Source organism: Eretmochelys imbricata, chromosome 11 (assembly GCF_965152235.1).
Source record: "Eretmochelys imbricata isolate rEreImb1 chromosome 11, rEreImb1.hap1, whole genome shotgun sequence".
In the NCBI taxonomy this organism is placed as follows: domain Eukaryota; kingdom Metazoa; phylum Chordata; order Testudines; family Cheloniidae; genus Eretmochelys; species Eretmochelys imbricata.
Genome location: NC_135582.1, coordinates 28,058,675 through 28,084,733, shown reverse-complemented (window position 1 = coordinate 28,084,733; position 26,059 = coordinate 28,058,675). Strand labels below are relative to the sequence as shown.

At 39.6% G+C, this 26,059-nt stretch overlaps 1 protein-coding gene across 1 annotated transcript in view; it reads left to right on the top strand.

Annotated features, from left to right (window-relative positions):
- The window catches only part of NEB (nebulin), a 194,957-nt gene that overhangs the window by 25,000 nt on the left and 143,898 nt on the right, over window positions 1-26,059 (top strand). The window contains exons 19-39 of the mRNA XM_077830379.1: window positions 72-269; window positions 2,345-2,452; window positions 3,915-4,013; window positions 4,667-4,771; window positions 4,873-4,980; window positions 6,349-6,660; window positions 6,755-6,961; window positions 8,892-8,996; window positions 9,383-9,490; window positions 11,230-11,541; window positions 12,802-13,008; window positions 13,286-13,390; window positions 14,767-14,874; window positions 18,238-18,549; window positions 19,504-19,710; window positions 20,421-20,525; window positions 20,691-20,798; window positions 21,309-21,620; window positions 23,025-23,231; window positions 24,679-24,783; window positions 25,820-25,927. Coding sequence (XP_077686505.1) covers window positions 72-269; window positions 2,345-2,452; window positions 3,915-4,013; window positions 4,667-4,771; window positions 4,873-4,980; window positions 6,349-6,660; window positions 6,755-6,961; window positions 8,892-8,996; window positions 9,383-9,490; window positions 11,230-11,541; window positions 12,802-13,008; window positions 13,286-13,390; window positions 14,767-14,874; window positions 18,238-18,549; window positions 19,504-19,710; window positions 20,421-20,525; window positions 20,691-20,798; window positions 21,309-21,620; window positions 23,025-23,231; window positions 24,679-24,783; window positions 25,820-25,927 — 3,546 coding nt within the window. The remainder of the gene's footprint in view (window positions 1-71; window positions 270-2,344; window positions 2,453-3,914; window positions 4,014-4,666; window positions 4,772-4,872; window positions 4,981-6,348; window positions 6,661-6,754; window positions 6,962-8,891; window positions 8,997-9,382; window positions 9,491-11,229; window positions 11,542-12,801; window positions 13,009-13,285; window positions 13,391-14,766; window positions 14,875-18,237; window positions 18,550-19,503; window positions 19,711-20,420; window positions 20,526-20,690; window positions 20,799-21,308; window positions 21,621-23,024; window positions 23,232-24,678; window positions 24,784-25,819; window positions 25,928-26,059) is intronic.

Below are 26,059 nucleotides of genomic sequence, written 5' to 3'. Positions count from 1 at the left end.
AAGAATATCTGTTTTTACAAAACTGTATTCTGTGTTAATCCAAAACATATGTATTGAATTCCTTTCCACAGCATGAATACAAGAAGGGCTATGAATTGTCAAAGAGCAGATATACAGCACCACTGGACATGATTCCAATCACTCAGGCTAAGATGTCTCAGGCTATTGCAAGCGGCGTAGACTACAAGCATCTCCTACATAATTACTCTTATCCTCCTGACAGTATTAATGTGGAACTTGCAAAGAAGGCCTATTCTATGCAGAGTGAGGTAAATGGTCATGCTTTGATATGTGTAGTATTATGGACCAGTTCTATGAAGGTTCTGCTGTTGCAAATGGGTTAGTGCAAAGCATGTTGGTAGTTAGCATAAGTGCTGAAAATACAAGCCTTCTAGAAATATATGATATTGACTAACAGTATGTGTGCTATTACTGACCAGTTCTGTCGATGTAACTAACGTGGCGATGCTCCAGGCTACAAATACTGTATGTCAAAAGGATTGTCTTAGATATGCACTGAAAAATGATATGCAGGAGTGTTTCACTAAGCACCAGACAGAAATTAGCAGTGACCTCTAAGGCAGAATGTACAGCTGCTAACTTCATTTTCTCTTTTAATGGATTTTCTGTAAACTGGCTCTGCATGTATTAAGAAGTCATGATAGTGACTCTGCAGTTCAAGTAAATTACTTTCCATTATAAACCTTATTTTGACCTAAGTAACACCCCTACTCAAACTTTCTCAAAAAACAATCAGAAGTCGTCTTCATCTGAAATGTTTATGATTGGTTGCCATGGTTCAGGGCAAGCTTCACCTCTGACCCCTTCCTTCATCTCTCTGAGTTAGCCCCCTCTCGGTCTTAGGCCTAAAGCCTTCACCTGCATTGTGGTGGAATTCCACAATTCTCCCACTCTTTGACTAGGTCCTCAGACCCCACTGTGCTATAACCCTGAGGGTGAGGGTGAAGGCCAGGCCCCCTCTGTCAGCAGCATAGCAGAAGTGGCGCCATTTTAATTGGCACCCTTTACACGTTTACTCACCCGGCGGCGCTCCGGGTCTTCAGCGGCAGGTCAGGGGGAGTGGAGATAAAAAAGAGGCGCCACCCTCTGGGTCTTCAGCAGCACTGCGGCGTCGGGTCTTTCACTCGCTCCGGTCTTCGGCGGCATTGCGGTGGTGGCGGGGGAGGTCCTTCAGCGCCAGGGGGTGGTGCCTTTTTTTATCTCCGCTCCCGCTTTTTTTTCCACCTGGCTATGCCACTGCCTTCTGTGCCCTCAAGCCAGCCAAGGGACCCTTACTGGAAATGGGAGGAGTCCTGACTCACTCCTCTTTTAGTGCCAGATGTAGAAAACATGAGATGAGGGGAGCCATAAGCCATATGAGACATAGAGGCAAACCCCCTCATCATGCAATTTTGCCGCAAGGGAAAAATCCCTTCCAGACCCTGGAACTGGTGATCAACCCCACTGCTGGCATCGCCAGAGATCCAGCATACTAGGTTAAGGGTGGGAAGGGAAACAGGAAGCCCACAATGGCTACTCTACCCAGACAGCAAACGATATCAATCCCTATCCCCCCGTCCACCACCACCAGAAAGGAGCCAATCACTAGCCCTGCACACACGTGTACCATCCATTGGCCCAGGCCCAGATGCAGCATGTGACCCCCTCCTCTCCACTCCCTCACTGGAGCAGGGGGAGAGAGGAGAAGAAGCAGCTCCAACATACTGAAGGCAAAGTTGGGGGGTAGTGGGGAGGAAAGGAGAGGTGCTCATGTAACACTGCCTCAGCTGCTCTCAGTTGAGATCTCTCCCAATCCCAAAATGCGTCTCCACTGCTCGCGGCCCCACCAAGGCACCACCGAGGTAGCGAGATGAGCTGTTAGTTTATAAGTATTATTATGGCTCTTATTACCATAGCAACTGAGTACCTGAAAGGTATAAAAGATAACTCTTTGTTTAAGGTATAGATATTCCCAACCTTAATTATACCTTTGCAAAGGTCTTCTTTTGTGAATAGAATACAGTGAAGCCCCTTTAGTGGGAACCAGGTGATTGCATTCAAGTTAACAGGAGCTTCATGAATGCATTCAAGGAGCACGGATATCTAAACTTTTATCACGAAGGAAGCAGCCTATCATCCTGATGGTGTAATAAAGATATAGAGGCCTCCCTATATTTTGTAAGGACATTCTCCTCTTTCTCCTTTGCCTCTGAGGCAATTCCAGTTTTGTTGATATAAAAATTAACATTTCAAGCTTCTTTACAGCTATGACTGTTTGAAACATTCAGACTAATGGAAGCATTTTCTTTTCATTGAACTCCTCATTTGTCTTTGTTTATTCCAGAATGAATATAAATCTGACTACAATAGCTGGATGAAAGGTTGTGGATGGGTGCCATTTGGGTCCATGGAAGCAGAGAAGGCTAAGAGAGCTACAGACATTCTCAATGAGGTAAAGAAATGTAATGTGATTAAATTAATTACTATTCCAATCGAGTGTACACCAGAGAAATATTAAGGCAACAAGGCACTACTCTTCACACTGTATATCATACTGTTCTTTTATATGTGAAATACCCTCTCAACTAATGCATGACTTTAATGGGAATTCCTTGCAAGATCAGTCCAATGGGTAAAGAAAGAGTATTTGATACGAATACTGATATTCACCAATATTAAAAACACATGTTCTTTCATGCATTGGTTTCCTCCTACACAATATTTAAGTGTTCTTGTTACTGAGCAGTGTTTGGGACTATAAAGAGCCAAGAGTTCCTGGAGGCGGAACATTGTTCCTGCTAGCTCTGAGTATCACTGACACAAAGAGTGCTGGGCCCGCTTTCCACAATTGTTTTGAACCAACAAGAAAGAAAAAAATAGGCAAGACAAGAAGATTTCCTTCTAATCTTTCTATGGTTGAAAAGGCAGCTCAGCAAAATTTACTCAGTTTTTAGATCACAGCCATCATCAGCAGAGAATCAGAGAGCTGCCATTATTTCATACTTCACGTACGATAGGCTGGAGTTAGACAGAATGAACTGCAGTGAACAAAGAGAAACACAATGATTGGTGGATATCCTGCCACCAATCTGCATTCAAATTCATCTTGACTTCTACTAACACTGCAGGATATGGTCTGATGTCTTCTTTTAGGAGTAAATTAGGCATACCACACATCCAATGGCAAGTGTTCATATAATTTTCTGAGGCCTGCAATCAAACTTTATCTAATGGCAAATTTGATGGTTTGGTCCAGCTTTGCAATTTATGCATATAGATGTTTTCTCTCCAGTTGTCTTTTTTCACCTACACTTGTCTGTTTGCGATTTACTTTTTGACTTCAGTGGGATGATAGATAAATGACTAAGCTGAAAATAATGATCATAGTATGATCACTATCATTATAGATTGCAATATGATGCATAGGAAATGGAAGATACTGGACCAAATTTTATTTTTTCTCATGCCTGTGCAACCCAGTGAAGGCTATGGGGTTGTAAAGGAGTAAAGAAAGCAGAATAGGGTTAAGAGCTTCCATTAGTGCCAATGGAAGATACGCACCAAGGTCGACATTTTAAAATGTGTGCACTTATGCTGCGCGTGCAAACTATGCACATGAGAGCATGAACTGGTCACAGAAATGTGCAAAATCATATCTCTCCATATGCTTTTCCATTTTGAAAGTCCAGCAGCATGTTCACACACACAAATGTTGCAAATGCAACACAGTAATTGTTTATGAAAATACCTAATGTCACTATGATTACAATTTTCTCTGTATATAAGGACAAGTCTGATGTAAAATTACATTGTTATCCTATGTTCACTTTTACAAAGAGGTGCAATGGAAAGAGATTAAAAGATGCTTTTAGCCATCAAGGAAATGTAACACTGCCTTTTTATTTTCTGAACAGAAAAAATATCGCCAGCATCCGGACACTATTAAGTATACTCAGATTGAAGATGAGCCTGTTATAGTACAGGCTAAAATCAACCAAGCCCAGAGGAGTGATGTAAGTGCTGATATTTCTAGTGGACTTATATACATTAACAAATTGAATTCTAAAGTCAAATGCGCCAGTTCACCTCTTCTCAAAATGCTATCAGACAAATCCTGCCCCTCCCTTCATTGGTGTGGATGTCCCCACACGCAGTGAGGTCAATGTGGTTCCGCTGCACAAGAGGCAAATTTAGTCTGGGTTCAGGCAGGTGGAACTTAATTCAAGTAACCTGAGTTTCCTCTGTGATATCCATACAAAAGACCCCCTCCTCCCCTTACTGAGTGCCTTTTATCTTAAGGGCACTCATGAAGTTATCCTCAAATGTACTGAGTACAATTCATTGTGTTACCAGAAAATAACTTCTGCTGGGGAACCAGATTTTGTCAGTCCCTCAAATGGTTGCTTACCACAGGTTTGAGTATGTGTGTGTGTACATGTATGTATTATACTCTCTGAGTGAAATTCTGGCCCTGTTGAAGTTAATGGGCATTTTGCCATTCACTTCAATGGGACTAGGATTTCATCTTTTAAATAACAGTATTGTACACATAAAAGTATTGCTATTATGTAAGATGCTTAATTCAAGCTATATGACTCAGCATGTTTTAAGCATTTATAATTTATAAGCATTTGACTGACAATTTATTTTTTACTTTCTGTTGCAGATACTATATAAAGCCAAAGGTGAGGCTATAATTCACAATTATCACCTACCTCCAGACGTGCCCCAGTTTATCCAGGCTAAAGTTAATGCCTACAATATTAGTGATGTAAGTTTACATTGGAGTAAGAGTGCTTGATTTAACATACACTTAAAGTTGTAAGTAATGGAGGCTTAGATTTTTATTTCAAAAGTGATGTTTTCTTCCAGAACTACTACAAAATGGACATGGAAGATTTAAAATCAAAAGGATATGATCTAAGAAATGATGCTATTTCTATCCGAGTTGCCAAGGCTGCTAGACAGGCTGCCAGCGATGTAAGTACATCCCATTTCATGTAACCATTAGTTACATGTAGTGATGATTTATTTTTAAATTAGTTGCATTTCTATTACATCTGAGGGATTGTTTACTGAGGTGTTTTTTTATTGAATTCTTTGCTGGGTTATTTTTCTGAACGCTTTAATAAACAGTGAGTCTGTTTTTAAATTATTGTTTTGTTACTTAACTAATGTATTTTAATGATACATAAGTGTCAAGAAAAATCTGACACTCATTTTATAACACACATTGAATAAATAAAACATCACCAACTCCACTGTAATGAAGAGAGACAACGAGGTCTCCTGTTCTAGTCACAGGCCTATGACCAAGGGATACCGGAGTTATTATCAGGACTCTACACCAACATTCCACACAAAGATGGACTACAAACCGTCAGGAACAGTATCCCCTATAATGTCACAGCAAACCTGGTGGCTGACCTTTGTGACTTTGTCCTCACACACAACTATTTCCCATTTGGGGACAATATATACCTTCAAGACAGCGGCACTGCTATGGGTACCCGCATGGCCCCACAGTATGCCAACATTTTTATGGCTGACTTAGAACAATGCTTTCTTAGCTCTCATCCCCTAATGCCCCTACTCTACTTGCGCTACATTGATGACATCTTCATCATCTGGACCCATGGAAAAGAAGCCCTTGAGGAATTCCACCATGATTTCAACAAATTCCATCCCACCATCAAGCTCAGCCTAGACCAATCCACACAAGTGGTCCATTTCCTGGACACTACTGTGCTAATAAGCGATCGTCACATAAACACCACCCTATACTGGAAACCTGACTGCTATACTTACCTACATGCCTCCAGCTTCCATCCAGGACACACCACACAATCCATTGTCTACAGCCAAGCTCTAAGATACAACCGCAAACAGACTAACACGGCTGCTACTCTGAAACCTATCATGACTCTGTCAGTAATTGGAGCCTGGTCTTAAAGGCATGGAAAGACTCTCAATGAGTTCAGTGGGCTTTGGAACAGATTCTTGGTGTGTAACCTTGGGGAAGTCACTTAATATACCTCTGACTTCCCTCCTCTTCCATGTGTAATATTGGGATAATAATACCTACCTTGGTGATGGGGGAAAGCTGTGAGGATTAGTTAGCTAATATTTGTACAGCAATGAAAATGTAAAGAGATATAAGTATTAAGTTTTATTATGATTATTTTAATGACAAACAATTACATTTGTTGCAATTTAATAGCTATATTTTCCCTAGAACCCCCATTTATAAGGAAACAATTTATAAGAAACACATATCATTGCTTCACAATTACATTTTAAATTGCTCACTAAAGAAAGTGTATTTTATGTCTGATTGTGCTTTGACAGGTCCACTATAAAAAAGACTATGAACTTGCCAAGGGTAAACTTGTTGGCTTCCAAAGCCTCCAGGATGACCCCAAACTGGTTCACTATATGAATATGGCCAAGATGCAGTCCGAGAGGGAATACAAGAAAGGTTATGAGGAAACAAAAGCCAAATACAACATCCCATTAGATATGGTCAATGTTGTGGCCGCTAAGCAGGCTCAGGACATTGCCAGCAATGTTAATTACAAGCAGCTGATCCACAATTACACTTACTTACCTGATGCAATGAACCTGGAACTCTCCAAAAACATGATGCAGATACAGAGTAATGTAAGTAACATGCTTCTTTGTACAGAATGTACCCAGAGGAATCAGGCAAAGGCAAACGTAACTATCTGATCTGTGTGGTCACTTATTTTTGTAGCATGCCTACAAAGAAGAATATGATAGCTGGATGAAAGGCATTGGCTGGATCCCCATTGGTTCATTGGATGTAGAGAAAGCCAGAAAAGCGGGAGAAGCCCTGAATGAGAATAAATATCGTCAGCACCCAGACACCATCAAATTTACCAGTGTGGTGGACTCCCCGGTTATGGTCCAAGCTAAACAGAATACACTTCAACTCAATGATGTGAGTAAGCATGGGAGAAAGGGAACATAACAAAATATGGAAGTGTCTACAGAAGTATCTGTATCTACATACCAGTTTAAGTGAAATACACAATCACACTATTTCCTGTAAGTGGTTATTACATCTGTGGAAAGAGATTTCCATACCAAAAGGAAAAACAGTGTGGGGGTTTCTGCAGTTTTTATAGTTGTGATATTAATATAGTCTGATGTGAGCATATACACACAAAACCCCAACAAACATGTATAATGGGTTTTGTGAGTATCTCTTCTGACTTCAAAGGACTTACTCCTAATTCCATTGATTCATAGATTTTAAGGCCAGAAATGACTGCTATGACCATCTAGTCTCATCTACTGCACAACAGAGGCCATAAAACCTCACCCAGTATTTTACACTGTGGTTGCTGAGAGCAGTATTGGCTAGATCAGGGGTGGCCAACCTGAGCCTGAGAAGGAGCCAGAATTTACCAATGTACATTGCCAAAGAGCCACAGTAATACAGCAGCAGCCCCGCATCGGTTCCGCCCGCCCACTTCCAGAGCCTCCAGGCCACCGGCAGCCCCGCCGATCAGTGCCTCCCCCTCCTTTCCCACACCTCCCGATCAGCTGTTTTGTGGCATGCAGGAGGCTCAGGGGGCGGGGGGAAAGGAGCAAGGGCATGGCAGGCTCAGGGGAGGGCGCAGGAAGGGGTGGAGGGGGGCAGGGTCTGTGGCAGAGCCAGGGGTTGAGCAGTGAGCACCCCCCAGCACATTGGAAAGTTGGCACCTGTAGCTCCAGCCCCGGAGTCGGTTTCTATACAAGGAGCCGCATATTAACTTCTGAAGAGCCACATGTGGCTCCAGAGCCACAGGTTGGCCACCCCTGGGCTAGATCTTCAGCTAGTGTAAATCACTTTAGCTCAAAGGGTGAAATCCCAGCCCTGTTGAAGTCAATGGTAAAATTTCCATTGACTTCAATAGCGCCATTTTATCCAAAAGAGCTATGCTATTCTGATTTCTATTAGCTGAGGATCTGGCCCATATTTTAAATTGGAACACTGAAATGAATTAAAAATATTTTTACAACTGTATGTGCAACTACAGATGTCACACAAAGTTTACACCCTCAGACTTATTGACCCTCAGGGAGTCCAGTCCAGATTTGTAAAGGTATTTAGGCATTGCTCCTCTAAGCGTTGCAACAACAAAGTCTCATTTTCGAAAAGGATTTATGCACTTGGAGGTTAAATCCCACTGACTGTCAATGGGATTTTGATTCCTAAGTGCCCAAACCCTTTTTGAAAATGAGACTTAGGCTCCTAAACCAGTTAGACATTGCAATGCTGGAGTGTCAGCATTCACAAAAACCTTTGCCATCTACACAAAAACCTTCCAATCTTGGTGGTCAGGTGCCATTTCACTAAGTCTTTTTTAGAATATACTTACAGTATATTTACTGCCATTTTAAGTATTATCATAAGTACTTAAATCCGACTAGAACTGTCAAATGTAATGGACACACTACATTTTCCTGCCTTGTGGTGTTCTCATCTTCACTAATTCATAAAATTCAATAGATCACAATATGTCTTCTAGTCATTGCAAAGTAGCCAGGTCCTGCTCTGTATTACAATTCCTTATCATTGTCTTGTGCTGTCTCTCTTTCACAGACGGGTATGTTTCTATGTGCATTTGTGTCGTACTAATGTTTAATTTTTCTATTTGTGCTTTCCCTCTGGTGGAACAACTTCTGTCATGATATTTACATCACATAGGCTAGTACATAGCTTGTAAAATCAGAGCCTGTGCATGAAAGTGCAGTCACTGATTTTATGAGGTAGGTGGCAATATATGTCTGAGAGACCAAACTTGAGCCCTCAGTTAATACACAGTGATCTGGAGCTCAGTATGCTTGGAAAGAAGTGATTAACTATGTCATGTGTTTTGCAGAGGTTATACAAATCTTCAGGAGAGGAAGTCAAACATAAATACACCATGACACCAGATGTCCCACAGTTTATCCAGGCTAGATACAATGCAGCCAACATCAGTGATGTAAGTGGTTTCTTGAAGGATATGACTAAGTCACATGCTGTTAATGAAATAAGTAGTGATGAGTAGTGTAAGCTACATAATATGTCCAAATAATGATACCATGTAAGCAATTCACCTGACTTTTGGTTGATAGGCAGATGCAGTTCTACATAATCAAATTATAACAAAATAATTGCTGTCATTGTTATTTTATAATTTAAATTTGCAAACCAATATAGCTTATTTAATGTGGATGTATTCTAATAAATGGTGAATGAGGTGCATGGTACCACTACATCATCCAGATCCTGCAATACTTACATTATTTCAGAAGTAACTTTTTGAATTGCATGCAGTTCACATGGTGCTAAACCCTCCTGAATAATATCTGAATTTTCTTTTTTTAGGCATATTATAAACAAGATTACCATGATTTGATAGCCAAAGGGAACAATGTGTTAGGCGATGCTATTCCATTTACTCTAGCTAAGGCCTCAAGAAACATTGCTAGTGACGTAAGTATCAGTTTCAGGTAAATTTTGTGACATTTCTCAACAAAAATCTTACACATTATAGGCCTGATTGTGAACCCGTTACTCCCATTAGTGAACAGTTACTCACACAAGAAGTCTCTCTGGAGTCACAAGTGTAACAGATTCTCAGTCTGGCTCAAAATGTTAGTTTAAGTAATAAATTGTCTAATAGAATACTTAGGGCCAGATCCTCAGCTGAAGTAATTGGACATAGGTCTGATGAATTCCGTGGGGCTATGTCCACTTATGCTAGCTGAGGATCTGGCCCTTAGAATTTAATGCTTGTTGAAAACGCTTATAAAAATTATTCTACTTCAATTTTCTTAACATCGCTAATGAGATATCCTTAGGGTAGGCAGGTTACCCTTTACCTGCTCTGGTTTGAGTTAGATACAATGTGATTTTTACTAGCTTTGTAAGTTGGCTCTGATCCTGCACCTTTTGCCTTACCCTCTCTCAGAAGTTGCTAGCCTGCTCTGGCAGAGATGCTATATGTCCAGCCTCATTGCTTGGTCATAAAAAGAAAAGGAGTACTTGTGGCACCTTAGAGACTAACCAATTTATTTGAGCATAAGCTTTCGTGAGCTACAGCTCACTTCATCGGATGCATACTGCTGTAGCTCACGAAAGCTTATGCTCAAATAAATTGGTTAGTCTCTCAGGTGCCACAAGTACTCCTTTTCTTTTTGCGAATACAGACTAACACGGCTGTTACTCTGAAACCTGTTTGGTCATAGTTTCCCCCACAGTTTTGTGTCATTCTGCGTCCACCTTCTCTGCGTGGGTAGTGAGACACTGACTTTCAGCAGGATCCTCTTTCCCTTCAGATATGGTGGTTTGCTAGCATTACTATATGGGAGGGATTTGAGAAGGCTGCCGATAAAACAGGTTGTTCTAGTAGCAAAATGGAAAGAGGCCTATTTTACTCTGATCGCATTGCTATATATAAACAGAAGCTGCTGTAGTGTCTGTTTTAATCCATTTGTCATATATGGCTATATGACAAAGCTATTAAACAGCATAATCTGGCTATGATAAATTGCCAGATAATCTGTTGCATGCACATTATGGTGGCATGGTACACTTCATCCTGAAACATATTTTGCCATAGAGTGGAGGGGGAACCTACGTACGGCTCAGCAGGCTTTATTGTGCTAATTGCACAATCTGGAGACTGATCCAGTGATTTTAAATCACCAGAGGGGACCCGGCCAGTTGTGTTCAGTTTATTTGCCATAGCTAAACCACTGATTGACCAGTTGCTGGTAAATTGTTCTAATATGACTCATGGGCCTTGTTAACACAGGACTTCCTTTGTAAGTTTCTCTTCACTCTTCGCTCTCTCTGGTGCAGCTCCACAAGAAGTAACAGTAGTGGAAGTGCTAGTGTTAACAGAGCTCTCGCCTTTACCCTAGTGTTGTGTGAAATCTGTTCTGTACCGGGTTAGGCGCTCGTGCCCTGTTTACACTAGTGCTTACACCACTGCTACCCCCATTGCTGCACTGGTAGTAGGGCAATATTGGGAGATTTCCAAGAAAGTCTAGTGTACATACAGACACTGGATATTCCATTTGGGATGACTGACCCATCTGAACTACCTTCCCCAAAAATCATTACAAGAAAGGACACCTTTCTATTGTCTGAACATTAAATCTAGATATCAATATACATATCCATTAGATATGTGTAGCACATTTACCATCCTCTCCCTCTCCCTCCAGTATAAATACAAAGAAGCTTATGAAAAGGCAAAAGGAAAACATGTTGGTTTCAGGAGTGTGCGTGATGATCCCAAACTTGTCCATTATATGAATGTGGCAAAGTTGCAGTCTGACCGTGAGTACAAGAAGGACTATGAGAAGACCAAGACCAACTATCATACACCTGCTGATATGGTCAGTATCCAGGCTGCTAAACAGTCTCAAGACATAGCCTCCAATACCCACTACAAACATCTGATCCACCACTACACGTATCTGCCGGATGCCATGAATGTTGAACTTACAAAGAACATGATGCAAATTCAAAGTAATGTAAGTGTTTCAACTTTGCTAATTTCATAGTTGCTTAAAAACAATACAATGCATCCCAAGGAAAGTAGAAGAAAAACTTTATTATTATTATCTGGAAGTACTGTTGCTGTGTTGGGACTCAGCATATCCCTGTAAAAAATTTAAAGCAGACTTTATTATCTATTTGGGGGGAAACTATAAAATTTTACTTTGGCAGCTGATGGTTTGGAGTTTTGGAGGTGTTACATTCCTGGCTAGAGTCCTATTCAATGGGATTTTTGGCATGTGCATACCAGTAGAGATTGTACTTTTGGAATATTGAATTCATAGGACTTTTTAAAATGCCTTTTATCATACTTGAGCACAAAACTGATTCTTTGTTTTGCAATGCACCCCATTTTTGTTTGCTTGACTGAGGAGATATTTTGAAAGCCCCTTGATCTTGTCCTCATCTCAGACTGAGACAACATAATAACAATGTGGCTCCTTATCAGCAGGAGTGGGCAAAAATATAACTATTATTATTATTATTATGATTATTATAAAGTCAACCCAATGCAGGGAACCAACATAGGACACTACATTCCACTTAGACCCTTCATGGGTTGTGCAGGAATGGGGTGGACACAGCAGTCTGCACTGCAGAACTGGTTTCTGAACCAGCCTCTGCAAGGCTGCATGGAAGGTCAGTTTGAGAGTAGGTTGGGGGCAGGTCAAGGGAGGAGCCATGGATTGTGTGCTCCCAACTTCCCAGCACTTCACCTGCAAAGATATCCTTGAGTTTTATGCAGGTGGAGTAAATTTCACCCACAGTGCTATAAATTTCATATTATACAACAGGTGAAATATGGTAAACAAAAATCAAGTCATTGCCCTAAAGAGTTTATTAGTGTAAAAGCAAGTCCAGTCTAGTCCTATACAATGCAAAACAAACAAAGAATGCTGTAGGGTCACTATGTTGTAGCAGAAATGTTTTAAGAATAGGTGGGACCATAGTAGGGGAAGAGAGAAGGAACATGGTAAATATTAATTGAGAGAGTCTACCAAATGTATGAGACAAGGCATGTAGGGCACCCAGGACAAAATCCCAGGAAATTATAGAGAAATGTAAAAAAGGTAAAGCAAAGCTTTCTGTTTCCCCAATAAGAAACTATAAATATTTTCTGTCAAATGCAGACCATACTGACTAGGTCACGTGATTATCACTTTGAATAGAAGGAATGCTATTCAGTGGGAAATTCTTTGCAATCTTTGACCAATTTAGGATTCGTCTTTTTTCAGAACTTGTACAAACAAGATTACAACAGCTGGTTCAAGGGTATTGGATGGAGCCCTCTGGGTTCTCTGGATGTTGAAAAGGTGAAAAAAGCTGGAGAGGCATTAAATGAAAAGAAATATCGCCAGACCCCAGACACCTTCAAGTTCACAAGTCTACCGGACTCAATGCCAATGATTTTGGCTCAGCATAATACCAAGCAACTGAGTGAGGTAAGCAGTTTCTCCACACACTACTATGGACAGGACAGAATTTGTCAGTTGTATATGTTCCTGATTTGTTGTCTGATACCATTGTTGTGATATGCATATATTGAAATACAAAGACTCAAATTCCATCTAATAGATCTTTTGCGTTTCAAGGGCTATATATGTAGTAAAACTGCAGTTTGTGGGTAAGTATTAAACATTGCTACTTGTATATGATTAAGCTGATGCGACCTGCCTTGTATCTTGTAAAAGAGATATTGTGTATTATTTTCCTTCTTAGATAAATTATAAGCAGGAAGGTGAGAAACTGAAACACAAATACACTCTGGACCCTGACGTTCCTCAATTTATTCAAGCCAAGGTCAACGCATTAAACATGAGCGATGTGAGTATTTGACAATAAATTATTCAATTATTATAGTGTATTAATATTCTATTTATGGGGTTTTTGGTATATTTGTGGTGTAAAATTTGAATATTGAAAATGTGTAAAGCCCCAGTTCAGCAAAGCTCTTGCCTGCATGCATGTGCTTAAAGCTAAATGTGTGCTTTAAGTGGATAGAGGTGGATGCAACATATGCTTTAGTACTTTGCTGCACTGAGGTCTAAATGACTAGTTAGAATTAATAAAACACTCAGAATATAATTTAATGTCCAGATTCAGTTCAGTGTGGAGATTGAAATTCTTTCTTTACTTCACTTAGGGGAGGGACAAATAGTTCAATCTCTATGCCTAGTCAATCCTTAGCTTTAATATCTATGTATCTGTCTGTGTTTCTAACCTATCACTGTAAGGTTCTCCGCTGAGACTGCCAGCAAGGGAATGATGGAGCCCTTTCATAGCAATTATAATAATGAATTTGGTGATGAGGACATTTGTCCTCTAGGAACTGGCCAGAGATCACCAACTCCTTTTATATAGTCCAGTAGATGACCATCAAGTCATTTCGAACCACTGCCAAACTGATGTCAGGGTCACACCAGCAACTGAGAGATAGTCTGTTACCAATCTCTGAACCAAACACTCTGCTTCCTTCAGTTTACTTAAGATCATAGGACCTAATCCTGAAGCCTTTACTTAGGTAAATTTCGCATTGACGCAGTGAAGTCAAAAGGGCTTTTGAGCAAGGGTCTTCCCTAGAGCTATTTTTTGGTTTGGTGGCTGAACACAAAAATCTGTGGGGGGTGGGGAATGTGTGCAATTCAAACCAACCAACCCCCCCTCCCCCAAACTTTCAGGATGAATGAAATGTTCCAAATGTCATTTTGAATTGACATTTCATTTTGAAAACGTCACTTTGAAGTGAAATGTTGAAATGGTGTTTTTTTTAAACATTAGAAAGATATATTTCAACATTTCCAAAAAATAATCAGTTTTTTTCAGCGGAAACTATTCACCAAATTTGACCTTAATTTGTGAATAGTTTTGATGCCCCCCCAAAAATTCATGTTGGGGCAAATTTACTATTTGAAAAAAAAAATTACGTCGTTTTAGACCTCATTAATACCGTTAAGGCCATTTTTCCTTCGCCAATTCAATTGCCAAAAATGCTAACTGAGAAAATGAGACAGTTTAACTACACTGATTTGAAGTGACTACCTGAAAACACTGTATGATCCTTGTAATAAACTTGAGCAGACCTAAAATGAATGTTACTCAATGTAATATTTGTAATACAGAAACACGAGTTTACAGTAGTCTGTAAAGATTATAAACTACTCATAATAAGAAAAATTGTTGGTTCTTTTTTTTTCTTTAAGGCTTATTACAAAGCAGACTGGAAAAAAAGAATTGCCAAAGGGTATGATCTGAAACCAGATGCCATCTCTGTAATTGCTGCTAAAGCTTCCCAAAAGATTGCCAGTGATGTAAGTATAATTTGGATAGAAATTGGAGGATCTACTTTATTGTAACTTTCTGCAGCATATAATACTATACTCTGAACACTGACTATTTTGTGATGCTATGCAATTAAAAACTGATATGGATTTCTATATGGACTTCAGAAACAAGCTGAATACAGTCATATCTTGACTTTCTGAACCCTGGTTACCTGGAAGTCTTGTTTATACAGTATGCCCGTCCTAAGGTCTGAATTAAGTTCTGGTCCTGCCAAGTTCAAGTTCCTCTTGTCCAGCTTATTTGTGCAGTGTTCTGAAGAACTATAGTTCTAGTCCTCTGGCAGTCCTTAACTCCTGAGGAATTGTTGTTTTAATTTAGATGGAGTATATGTGCCCAAAGAGTCAACAAACATGACCTTGAACTGTCCAACATTAAACATTTTTATACAAGGTTTGGTGCACAGAGACCTCAGCTTGCTTAGTACTATGGCAAATCCTGTTAACCTTTTATTAAAGATACAGAAAGAATGAAAAACAGTTACAGCATTTGAAATGTAAAGTACTAAGTAAGGCTTTCATTTTAACCATATTCCTTGTTCCCTTTTGGCTGTAGATAGCTTTTAGAAGGAAAACCCTCCTTGTCTGACAACGGTAATAAAGACAACAATAACTGTCCTTTTTGGGGAAAAGAGAAAAAGTTTAGTTAAGATGGGCTGGAGCAGTTGTTGTTGTTGTTAAAATCCGATCCCATTTCCTAGAAAACAAAATGCGACAAACACACAAAAAAGGGATAAGAAGAGAATGGCAAAGATAGAAAATACAGCTTCTGTCTCTGACTTTCACTTTTAATCTCACTGCTAAAAAACACGGGCACAACACATGGTCTTATCAGCCATTCTGAGTCCTGGCAAACTTGTGTCAGCATTGGGCTGATAAGGGAATTGCATTTAGCTGCCTCTTTCTAGTCACAGCCTTCCAGAAGTATTGCAGAATATGCGGTCTTGGCTGGCTAAGCCAGATTTTTATTAAACAGAAGGCAAAAGGAGATGGATGAGAATGAGAAGCAGTAAAGGGTACATTTATACAATGAGCAGCAGCAGACAGCAGCGACAGAGACAGGCAGCAGACAGAGCCCAGGTTGACAGATTTGGGCTCATGGGACTTGTTAGGGGCTTTCCCTTTGCCCCTCCCCTGGTTCTTGTCACACAGACAGAAAGCAGAAGACCAGAAGTCCGAAGTGTAGGCAATGTGATGTTAATCAAGCAAGCATCTCCATAGCTTTGCACGCTGGTAGAACCTTTCCCCTTGTCCCCATTTTTCCCACCTCCTCCTCCTTAGCAGACTTTATACCTGTAGTGCACACCCCTGGTCCCACCCCTGACAATTTATGGTCATGTTCCATTCTGGAGGGTCGTGAGTCTGGGGGCTTCAGTACTATCTCTTTTGTACCTGATGAGAGGGATAAAGCCAGGCTTTTCTTTGGCTTTTAATGTTTCTTATGCCTCCTCCCCACGTTCCCCTTGCCCCTCTCAACTGGTTGCTTGACCTTATCTCAAGAGAGGAATTGAAGCAGGCCTGTCCTTCAAGCGTACACTCGTAGATTAAACTCCCGGTCTACCCAGCAACAGGTTAGCTCTATTTCTTATCTCTTTTCACCCCATCTGCTTGTGGGCAGATATAATACAGAGTGTCTTTGTTCTTTGTTCACACATATTAGTAGGAATATAAAAGTATCAAAAATCAAACCCAAAATTCTATCCCAGGCTAACAAACAGGCCTCTATACAAACAGGGCTCAAGCTATAGCACTAAAAATAGCTGAGCAGATGTTGTGGCTCAGGCTGGAGCCTGGGCTTTGAAGCTCACCCTCCTCCCAAGGCTTCAGAGCCCAAGCTCCTGCCTGAGCCATAATGTCTACACAGCTATTTTTAGTGCTATAGAGTGAGCCCTGTGAGAGCAAGTCTGTCAGCCAAGGCTCTGAGACGTGCTGCTGCGGGCTGTATAGAAGACCCTAAAGTGGGGAAGAAAATGAACCCATGGGAGGATGTGTGCACATGTGTGACACAATCTCATGTCCTAGGTGATGGCTGGGAGTCAGCCGGAGCTGGTGGAGATGCCAATGTCTTCTGGGTCCCCTGTCTGGCCTGGTCTGGTCAGGACATCTCTCAGGATTAGGAGGAAGGCCTGGGGTCCCAGGAGACAGGGAAGCTTGCTCCAGCAGCTGTTGGCAGAACACTATTTCTTCTGCTAAATTTTCCCCAAACACTTTTCTTTTTAAGAACCTCAAGATCGAGTGTTGGGTGGAGTAGTCCATCCTCTCATTATTTTGTCCACCAATAAACCTAATTTCCAACACCAATTTTCACTCACTTTTTACTCTTGAGCTCACAATTAGGGTAAATTTGGAGATCCACTTATCACAACAGGATGTAACTGCAGTATCAACGGGTATCGGGGAAGCCCAGCAACTTTTAAATCAGTGGTGCCAGGTGAGCAGGCTTTGAAGGCTGCAGAGATGGGGAACCCTGATTGAAATTGACTCCTGTCCAGCATGACCTCAAGACCTATGAACCACTCAAGTCCCACTTAAACCCTACTCCCCCAAATATCTGAATCCTTATCTAGATGTTTTGGCGCTTTTGGTGGTTTGGATAGTACTGTAAGAAAAAAAAAACGGCAATGGGTCTGTGAGAGGGAGTGGACTAGAGCCCTAGGATATGACAGACAAAAGGTGTAGAGACAGTGAGGGGGAAGAGATTATATACTGTATATCAGAGCTGTGTGAATACTGGAGCTCAAAAATACTGGAGCTCAAAAAATACAGCAAAAAATTTCTGTTTGCTGGCAATTCTGAAAAATTGAAAAAAATATGACTTCAGGTTGAACTGAAAACAAAATTTTTCTAAACTTTCAGCAAATGAACTAAAAAAAGTTTTGATTTAACTGTTCAAATTTTTAAAAATAAAATTGAAGGAAATTTCAAAATGAAAAGTTGTTTAGAAGCAAAACACTGGTATGTTTCATTCTGATATTTTTCAGAATTTTTTTGGTGTGGGAGGTTCAACACTAACAGTTTTTGCAAATTCATGTAGGTTTTGCGAAAGTTTTTGTGTCACTGAATCTGCTTTTCACTGAAAAGTTTTGGCAGGAAAATTTCTCCCAGCTCTGCTGTCTATATCTATGTCGTCAGTATAGCTGAGAAAGGCTGAGGACTGAAAGCCAGCAACCCTCTTCCCCAAACCTAATTAATCAGTTAATGTGTGCAAAATGATTTCAAGATGTATGTTATGAGGTGTAATTATAACAATATTGAATTTCAAAGTGTTAAACCGATCATAAACATGTCTACTTTTTTCAAAGGTGATAAGGTTTTGTTTTCCTTTTTCTCTAGTACAAGTATAAAGAATCATATGAGAAAGAAAAAGGCAAACACGTTGGATTCCGTAGCCTGCAGGATGATCCTAAACTGGTTCACTACATGAATGTGGCCAAAATGCAGTCAGAACGCGAGTACAAGAAGGGTTATGAAAGCAGCAAGACAAAGTATCACACACCCCTAGATATGTTCAGTGTGACGGCTGCGAAGAAAGCCCAGGAAGTGGTTACAAATACCAACTACAAACAGCTACTACACAACTACACACTCTTGCCTGATGCGATGAATGTGCAACTACCAAGACATATGATGCAGATTCAGAGTGATGTATGTAACTTTACTTGGTTATACTATCTTGCAAAAAAGTTCATAATAGCCAGTGGCAGATTAAAGCAGGATGGAACAAACAGGTGTTCGTTTAGGGGCCCTAAGTTTTCCAAAGAGTTATAGTGATTATATAGAATGGATTCCAGGATAATCCTTGAGCAAACAAACCCTAGCTCCAAATATTAAATTATTTCCCAGCCAAGGAACATGTTTTCTGATCGTAAGTACATTTCTGTGCTTGGTGTTATTACTTTCTAATTGTATTGTGATATTACTGTTTTTTATTTGTATGGTGGTAGCACCTACGTTTTATCTAGATACCTGTATATAATATCTTTGTGTAGCTTAGAGTCCTATTTTTGTTTCCTCCCTTCCCCCTCACTCCCCAGTACCTTCTAAGGATTTCATAAATAGATCACTGGAAGGATCTATTTTGTTGAAGGATCCTTTACATTTTGTGCCTCATCTCCATTTCTCCCCCCAAAAATACCTTTGTTTTAGGGCAGGTCCTGAAGTCCATTAAAGCTGATGAAAATTTTGCCTGAGCAGGGATTTGTACTATCAGGCCCTAAAGAAGAAATTGCTGAAGGGACAGAATTGCTGAGAGTAAATTAATTAAAAGTGTCAATAAGACATTTATTCTAAAAAAAAAAACAATTATGCTAGCTCTCAGTTTTCCTACTTTATCCATCAAATTTTGCCCTTGAATGTGTGCATTTAGCTTCCAGTGGGAGTTCTGCACGTGAATCATAAAGAACAATTTAGCCCTGTATTTTCAGTGATCTTTAGTTGCATCCTATATTTTTGAAAAACATGAGTGAGCACTGATCAATTTTGCTCATATTTTTCTTTCAACAATGACTAGGAAAAATTCAAAACCTTCATTTCTTTTTGTGTGTGGAAATTCTGATTTCTCTTACCCCCTTTAACTTCTCTGTTTATTTTGTAAAAAAGAATCTTTACAAAACAGACTTCAATAACTGGCTAAGAGGAGTTGGTTGGATGCCAGTTCAGTCTTTGGCTGTGGAGAAGGTCAAGAAGGCTACAGAGATTCTCAGTGAACAGAAATATCGCCAGCACCCAGACAAGCTAAAATATTCCATTACAACTGATGCAATGGAGCAGGTGCTGGCTAAACAGAATGCGCAGACCATGAATAAGGTGAGAATTTGCTCAGAGGGACCTGGGTTTCAGTATTAATGCCTCAGTCCTGTAAAGTAAAACTCACTGAAGTCACTGGGGTTCCATATAGGTGCATGGGTCTGCTTGGATGCATCACTTTGTAGGACAGGGGCCTAAGACATTATGGAAGCATCATAGTTAAAAGTGTGCTGCAATTTGCATTAAGAGCAAGATTATAGCTCTATGTTCTGTTTGGGTGGTATTGTGTAGCCTCCCCAGATGTACAGAACTTAAGCAACTGTTACTCTTTGTGTGTGGGAAATAATATTAGTAATGAGTGAACTGCAAAAGCTTTAGAATTCTGATTCAGCACTCCCTGAAATGGGGATTTTGCTCTGAAGCTCATCCAAAACATTTGGGACACAACCAGGACACCATCCCAAGTGGGTCATGGATGTGTAACTGAGCTCACAGAATAGGGAAAAACAATATGTACATTGAAAATCTGCAGGTACAGTCTGTTGCTTATGATAATATAATTTGCATAATTTATCATAGGACGTACAAAAGAAAGATGACGGAAATTGTCACTGTGCATTAGTTAGATTTTGTATAGGTTATCTGTAATACTTATGAAGTTTTGTGCTGCAGAGTCTTATTTAGCACATACGAGTAAAATGAAAAGAATCTCTTGTTTTATAATGAATTGCAATGCCTTTTTTATATTAAATATCACTTTGGAATTGCAGAGGCTCTACACTGATAAATGGAACAAAGAGAAGACGAGCATTCATGTTATGCCGGACACTCCAGAAATTCTGCAATCGAGGGTGAACCAGATCACCATGAGTGATGTAAGCTGTCATAATCAAGCAGGACATTCGGTGTCAGTTTAAAATGCACTCCTAAAGTGGTGCCCTTTATAGATCTAATTTTAAAATATTTAAATGCAGATGCAGGGTTATTAACATTTCCACCTTCATAATAAAAACTTTGTTCTCTTTTATGTTTTGGATTAGAAATTATACAGGGCTGGCTGGGAGGAAGAGAAGAAGAAGGGTTATGACATGCAGTCAGATGCTATCCCAATAAGGGCAGCCAAGGCCTCCAGAGACATCGCAAGTGATGTAAGTTCTATTTTTAGATTGCACTCAGGTAAAATTACGAAAGGGGTGTAAACTAAGAGGAATTCAGGCTGCTTCACAGATAAAACATTTGGGCTGATTCCAACCCTAGAGGATATCTACTTCAATACTGGCTTTTGGAGCCTCCTGGACAATCTAGGTTTGAATTACATGCTTGATGTGGTAAATCTTGGAACAGTTCTTGTTCTGAATATTTATTTCACAAGCCTCCAGTGGATCCTCTGAGATCTGTGTATTCTGTACCCCTTGCTCATTCTTGGCTTGGTCCTGCTGAGCACCATAGCCCCATGAATTCACTGGGTTACTTATCTGCTTAAACATATGCTTTAGTGCTTTGGTGGATCAGGGCCGTGGTGTTCAAAAAGTTGCAGGGTTAAGTCCGCTGTGATAAGTCAAACCGAATGTTTTATATCTTTTTAAAAATAAATGCATGCTTAATAATGCATTCTTCTGTATTGTGTTTACCCTGATATGCTTATTTTCTGCTTTCAGTACAAATACAAACTAGCTTATGAACAGGCAAGAGGAAAGCATATTGGGTTCCGTAGCCTTGAAGATGATCCCAAGCTGGTGCACTTCATGAAGGTGGCTAAGATGCAGTCTGATCGTGAATATAGAAAGGACTATGAGAAGTCAAAGACGAGATTCCACACCCCAGTTGATATGTTCAGTGTAGTGGCAGCCAAGAAAGCACAGGAAGTGGCTACCAATACAAACTACAAGCACCTGATCCACCATTACAATGTTTTGCCTGATGCTATGAATCTTGAATTAGCCAAAAACATGATGCAGATACAGAGTGACGTAAGTGAAAGACTCTACAACCTTTGTGTCACCAATTAAGAGATATTTAGTTTGTGGATAAATACCATAGGTTAAATCCTAGAGTTTTATAGATAAGCCAGTGCAATTGTATATTAAAACGTAGCAAGTATAAAAGAGCAGTCCATCAGTAATATGCACATTGTATTTCTTAGAATAATCTGAAATATTAAACTAAACTAGTTTATAAAGAATTTAGATGGGATCAGATGGCAAGTCCGCCCACTTTGATAATATGCTTGTCAAGTGTTTATAGCTTACAAGTCCCATTTAACTCAAGGAGTAATACTTGTGTGCAGCCCAAGCCAAGGAAAGCTTCACTAACAGAATCATCATACATTTTCCAAGAAATTATCCTTTCAGAATTAGGAGAACCAAAGTTAGGCCCTATTGTGCCTCAGAGGGCTGTCTCCAATGTATAGTGCTACTTGGGGATACTCCTGAGGTGATGGAGCTTACACACTGTTTCCCAAGGCTTTGCCTAAAGACACAGTCTAGTCCCTTTTACTGAGAGGGGCTGATCCTGCCGCCCCATTTGTGTATGCTGTAGCTTCACAGAAGTAATTGGGATTGGAATTTTATATGGAATGTGTAGGAATATAGGCTCACATTAGATCTGGGTGAATGATGGTTTTAATTTGAGTTGGGATATTAATGTGAACAAGAGGCCCAAAGCATGGAATAAAAAAGAATGAAACCATGAGGAAAATTAGTTGTTGTGTTAAACTTGTAGTGACCCTTCAAACGACCAGTGTTATCTTATTCAAGGATTGGGCTAAAGAAATAGAAAGAAAACATAGTTATTGGTTATCATGTGCAGTAAACAATTGGCTGTATGAAAACCGCCTTCATCTGACCTTAGCTAAGGTCTGATAATTGGCAATGACATCACTTGCTTGTTAAAAGGGTATAAAAAAGTAAACTCTTAAAGACTACATTGCTAATACCTGCCTGAAGTTAACCAATATGAATCTGAACATCCTTGGCTTTAGCCCGTTTGTAAGTATCTTGATCAAATGTTTATAAATGTTTTGTTACTGTTTGGATGTAGTAAATTGCTTATTAGTTAGGCTTTTAGGCAAGTTTAGAACAATTGTATAAATACCATTCGGCATTTGGATTTAATAAGGGAATTTATGACTAAATTAGTGTTGTGGCAATACCCTTCATAAGTAATAATTCCAACAGAATGCAAGAATGGGCCTTAATAAAACACACAGCACTGCTGTAAAAGGATGTAAACTTTGGATACACAAAAATATTCCATTGTATTCATTTAAATGTGCATATGTTCAAAAACTCAAAGAAACACTAAACTTACTAACAAGTAGAAGGTAACCCAGAATTTTTCATGCATCAGGCTGATTTATTTCCTTCTCCTTACAGAATCAATACAAAGCTGACTATGATGAATTTCTGAAGGGTATGGGATGGATGCCAGTAGGCTCTCTGGAAGCTGAGAAGAATAAGAAAGCTATGGAAATTATAAGTGAGAAGAAATATCGCCAGCACCCAGACAAACTGAAGTATTCCAGTCTGATGGATTCTATGAACATGGTTCTAGCGACAAATAATGCAAAAATCATGGACAAAGTATGAAAATATTTGTCACAGTTCAGTTATGCATGCAGTGATAAAAAGACAAATTGGAGAGTTGTGTGAGCAAGTCTTTTTGAAATGATCAGTTCTGGCCACAGATGAAATATGCTGGATTCTCATTAACTTTATCCCCATAGGCCTTGACACAACCAAGGAAAAGCTGGCCACAATATGCTAAGAAATTCAGAAGGGAGCAGATCTGAGGATTCCTTTTTGTTAGCACACCATGCTCACTGCAAGATGAAAGGTCAAATTTTCAAAAGCGCCAAAATGTCTTAGGAGCCCAAGTCCCAGTTCTAAAAGTACCTGAGTCAGTTTTGAAAATGGGACTTAGGCTCCTGAGTCACTTTGGCAGTTCTGAATAGTTTACCTGAATTATGTTACTGTGATCAGAAGCCACCGTGTAATATGAATGTACTTTATAGTTACAGTTTAACTTTTCACTGCTGATTCACGTACTGAGCTGCCATCATCCATTTAATAGAAATCAGCTCAGTACTAGAATGCCCTGTAATAGGTGTGGGACAAAATTAAATGGATCCTGGATCCACCAGTGTTTTAGGCCATCACACAGGCTCTTCTTAGACCCAGTTCCTCAGAATGAGCTCTTATCTACCTACTACTGAGATCTTGCCATTACTCTTAAGTTAGATAGCCGAGTCAGCGTGCCTCCTGACGGCTGTCAGCAATGAGCTGTGTGCAGAGCTATTGCATAACACTCTGACACTGAATAGCTTCTTTCTCTGGGTACAGAACCTGAGGATTCTGCTGGACTCTGTCACTAGATATGTTTGAACACATTTAGGAGGTTTCAGAGTAACAGCCATGTTAGTCTGTATTCGCAAAAAGAAAAGGAGTACTTGTGGCACCTTAGAGACTAACCAATTTGGTGCCACAAGTACTCCTTTTTTTTCTACATTTAGGAGGTTAATCCTTCCTAGATGCACCAGGTATGGTCAGTAACTGTCAAGCAGGTATGTACTATGAGACTGATTCTTCTCTTCACTTATATACCAGTATAACTCCATTGACTCCAATGGAATTATTCTTGATTCACTATGCTGTAACTGAGAAGAGGATCAGGTGTGTTTGGGGCATTTTTTTAGCATGTCAGCAAACTTTGTCAGGTCCCATCACACAGGAGAGTTTATAATCCTGTAGTGTTAGGAAACCTCAGACTCAAATCTCTCATGTTTTGCTTTATCCTGCAGAGAGAAAGTAACTAGACATTACACTACAGCTGCATTTTCAAAATAATTAAAAAGAAGTAACATTTTAAATTAAAGGCCAAGTTCTGTCCTTGGATTCATGCAGTGTGATGTGCATGCATTCTGGGGACCTAGTTGGCCCTTATAAAGAAAATGACTGTGATAATAATGTGCTATATTTGATTTCTCTGTTGAGATTGTAATTTGACTTCTTTTTTTATTTGCTCTTCCAGCACCGGTACACACAAGCATGGGAAGCTGACAAGACAAAAGTTCACATCATGCCAGATATTCCAGAGATTGCTTTGGCAAAAGCAAATGCATATAACATAAGCGATGTAAGTACTGCTACTCAGACTGGTTAATTGGCACTATCTTGCAGTTATCTAGTATTAGGAGTAATTAAAATGACAGTACAGGAGAAGCTCGTTTATTCACCCTTCACTAATCCATAGTAATTTGCACTCAGCAAAGATTCCATAGCAGAAGCTATAATGAGTTGCCGCAGTGAAAAACAAAATATACAGCAGAATATTTAGGGTACATTATGAAATATTAACATAAATAATTAAAACGGGATTTGTAATTGTTAAAATAATAGTTTGGGTATCCTTGATTTTTTTTGTTGTTTTTCCTCCCTAATTTATAAAATTTAGCGCATAAGCCACGACAGTCTCCATTTTTCATGCAAATTCGCATGCCTCTACTGAATGAAATAGGCAACATTATGGGCCAGTTTCAACCTCGGACATCTAAATTTCACTGCTAAAACCTGCACATGTAAAATGAGGAATGGCATGTATAGATACCATCTTGTAATGCTGTATCCATCTGTTGTCTCTTGCTTTATACTTAGATTGTAAGCTCTTTGGGCAAGGACCATCTTTTTGTTCTGTGTTTGCACAGCATCTGGCACAATGGGGTCCTGGTTCATTATTGGGGCTCCTAGGCAGTATGGTAATATAAATACATAAAGAAAGAAATAATGTGCACAAAAGTAGACATTTTTTATTGTATTTTTGAAATGGTGGCCTCTTCCTTATGGATGCAATTTGCACCTTCTAAATTTTCACTGATATTTTTGCCCTGGAAGAAACAAATCAGGGTCTTTTGCCCTTCTAGTTAGCTAGCTGCAGGTACAAATCAGACACTTAGAGATGCAAATACTCTGCGCTTAACTTTGAAATATTGCCGCTTTGAGTGCCTGAATGCCTTAAGACACTTGTTGTATGAGAGTTAAATATATGAGGACAGAACAGTGCTACTGAAAAGTCCTTGTTTCAAATGATCACATATATGGCATAATTTATTCTGTTTTTATATGCATTAGTGCATTTTAAAAAAGGAACATTCTCTTTTTTTTCCAATTCACAGAAAATGTACAAGCATTCCTTAGAAGAGTCTAGAAGGAAAGGGTATGACCTCAGAGCTGATGCTATCTCCATTAAAGCTGCCAAAGCTTCCAGAGACATTGCTAGTGATGTGAGTTTTTAAAAGAGGAAACTGTCTATTGTCAAATATTATGAAGCATTCATTTATCGACTTGATTCCTTTTTGGATGCTGATGTTATGAATTCTCTTTATTTTTTACATTGTTTATAAATGTGTTTAATA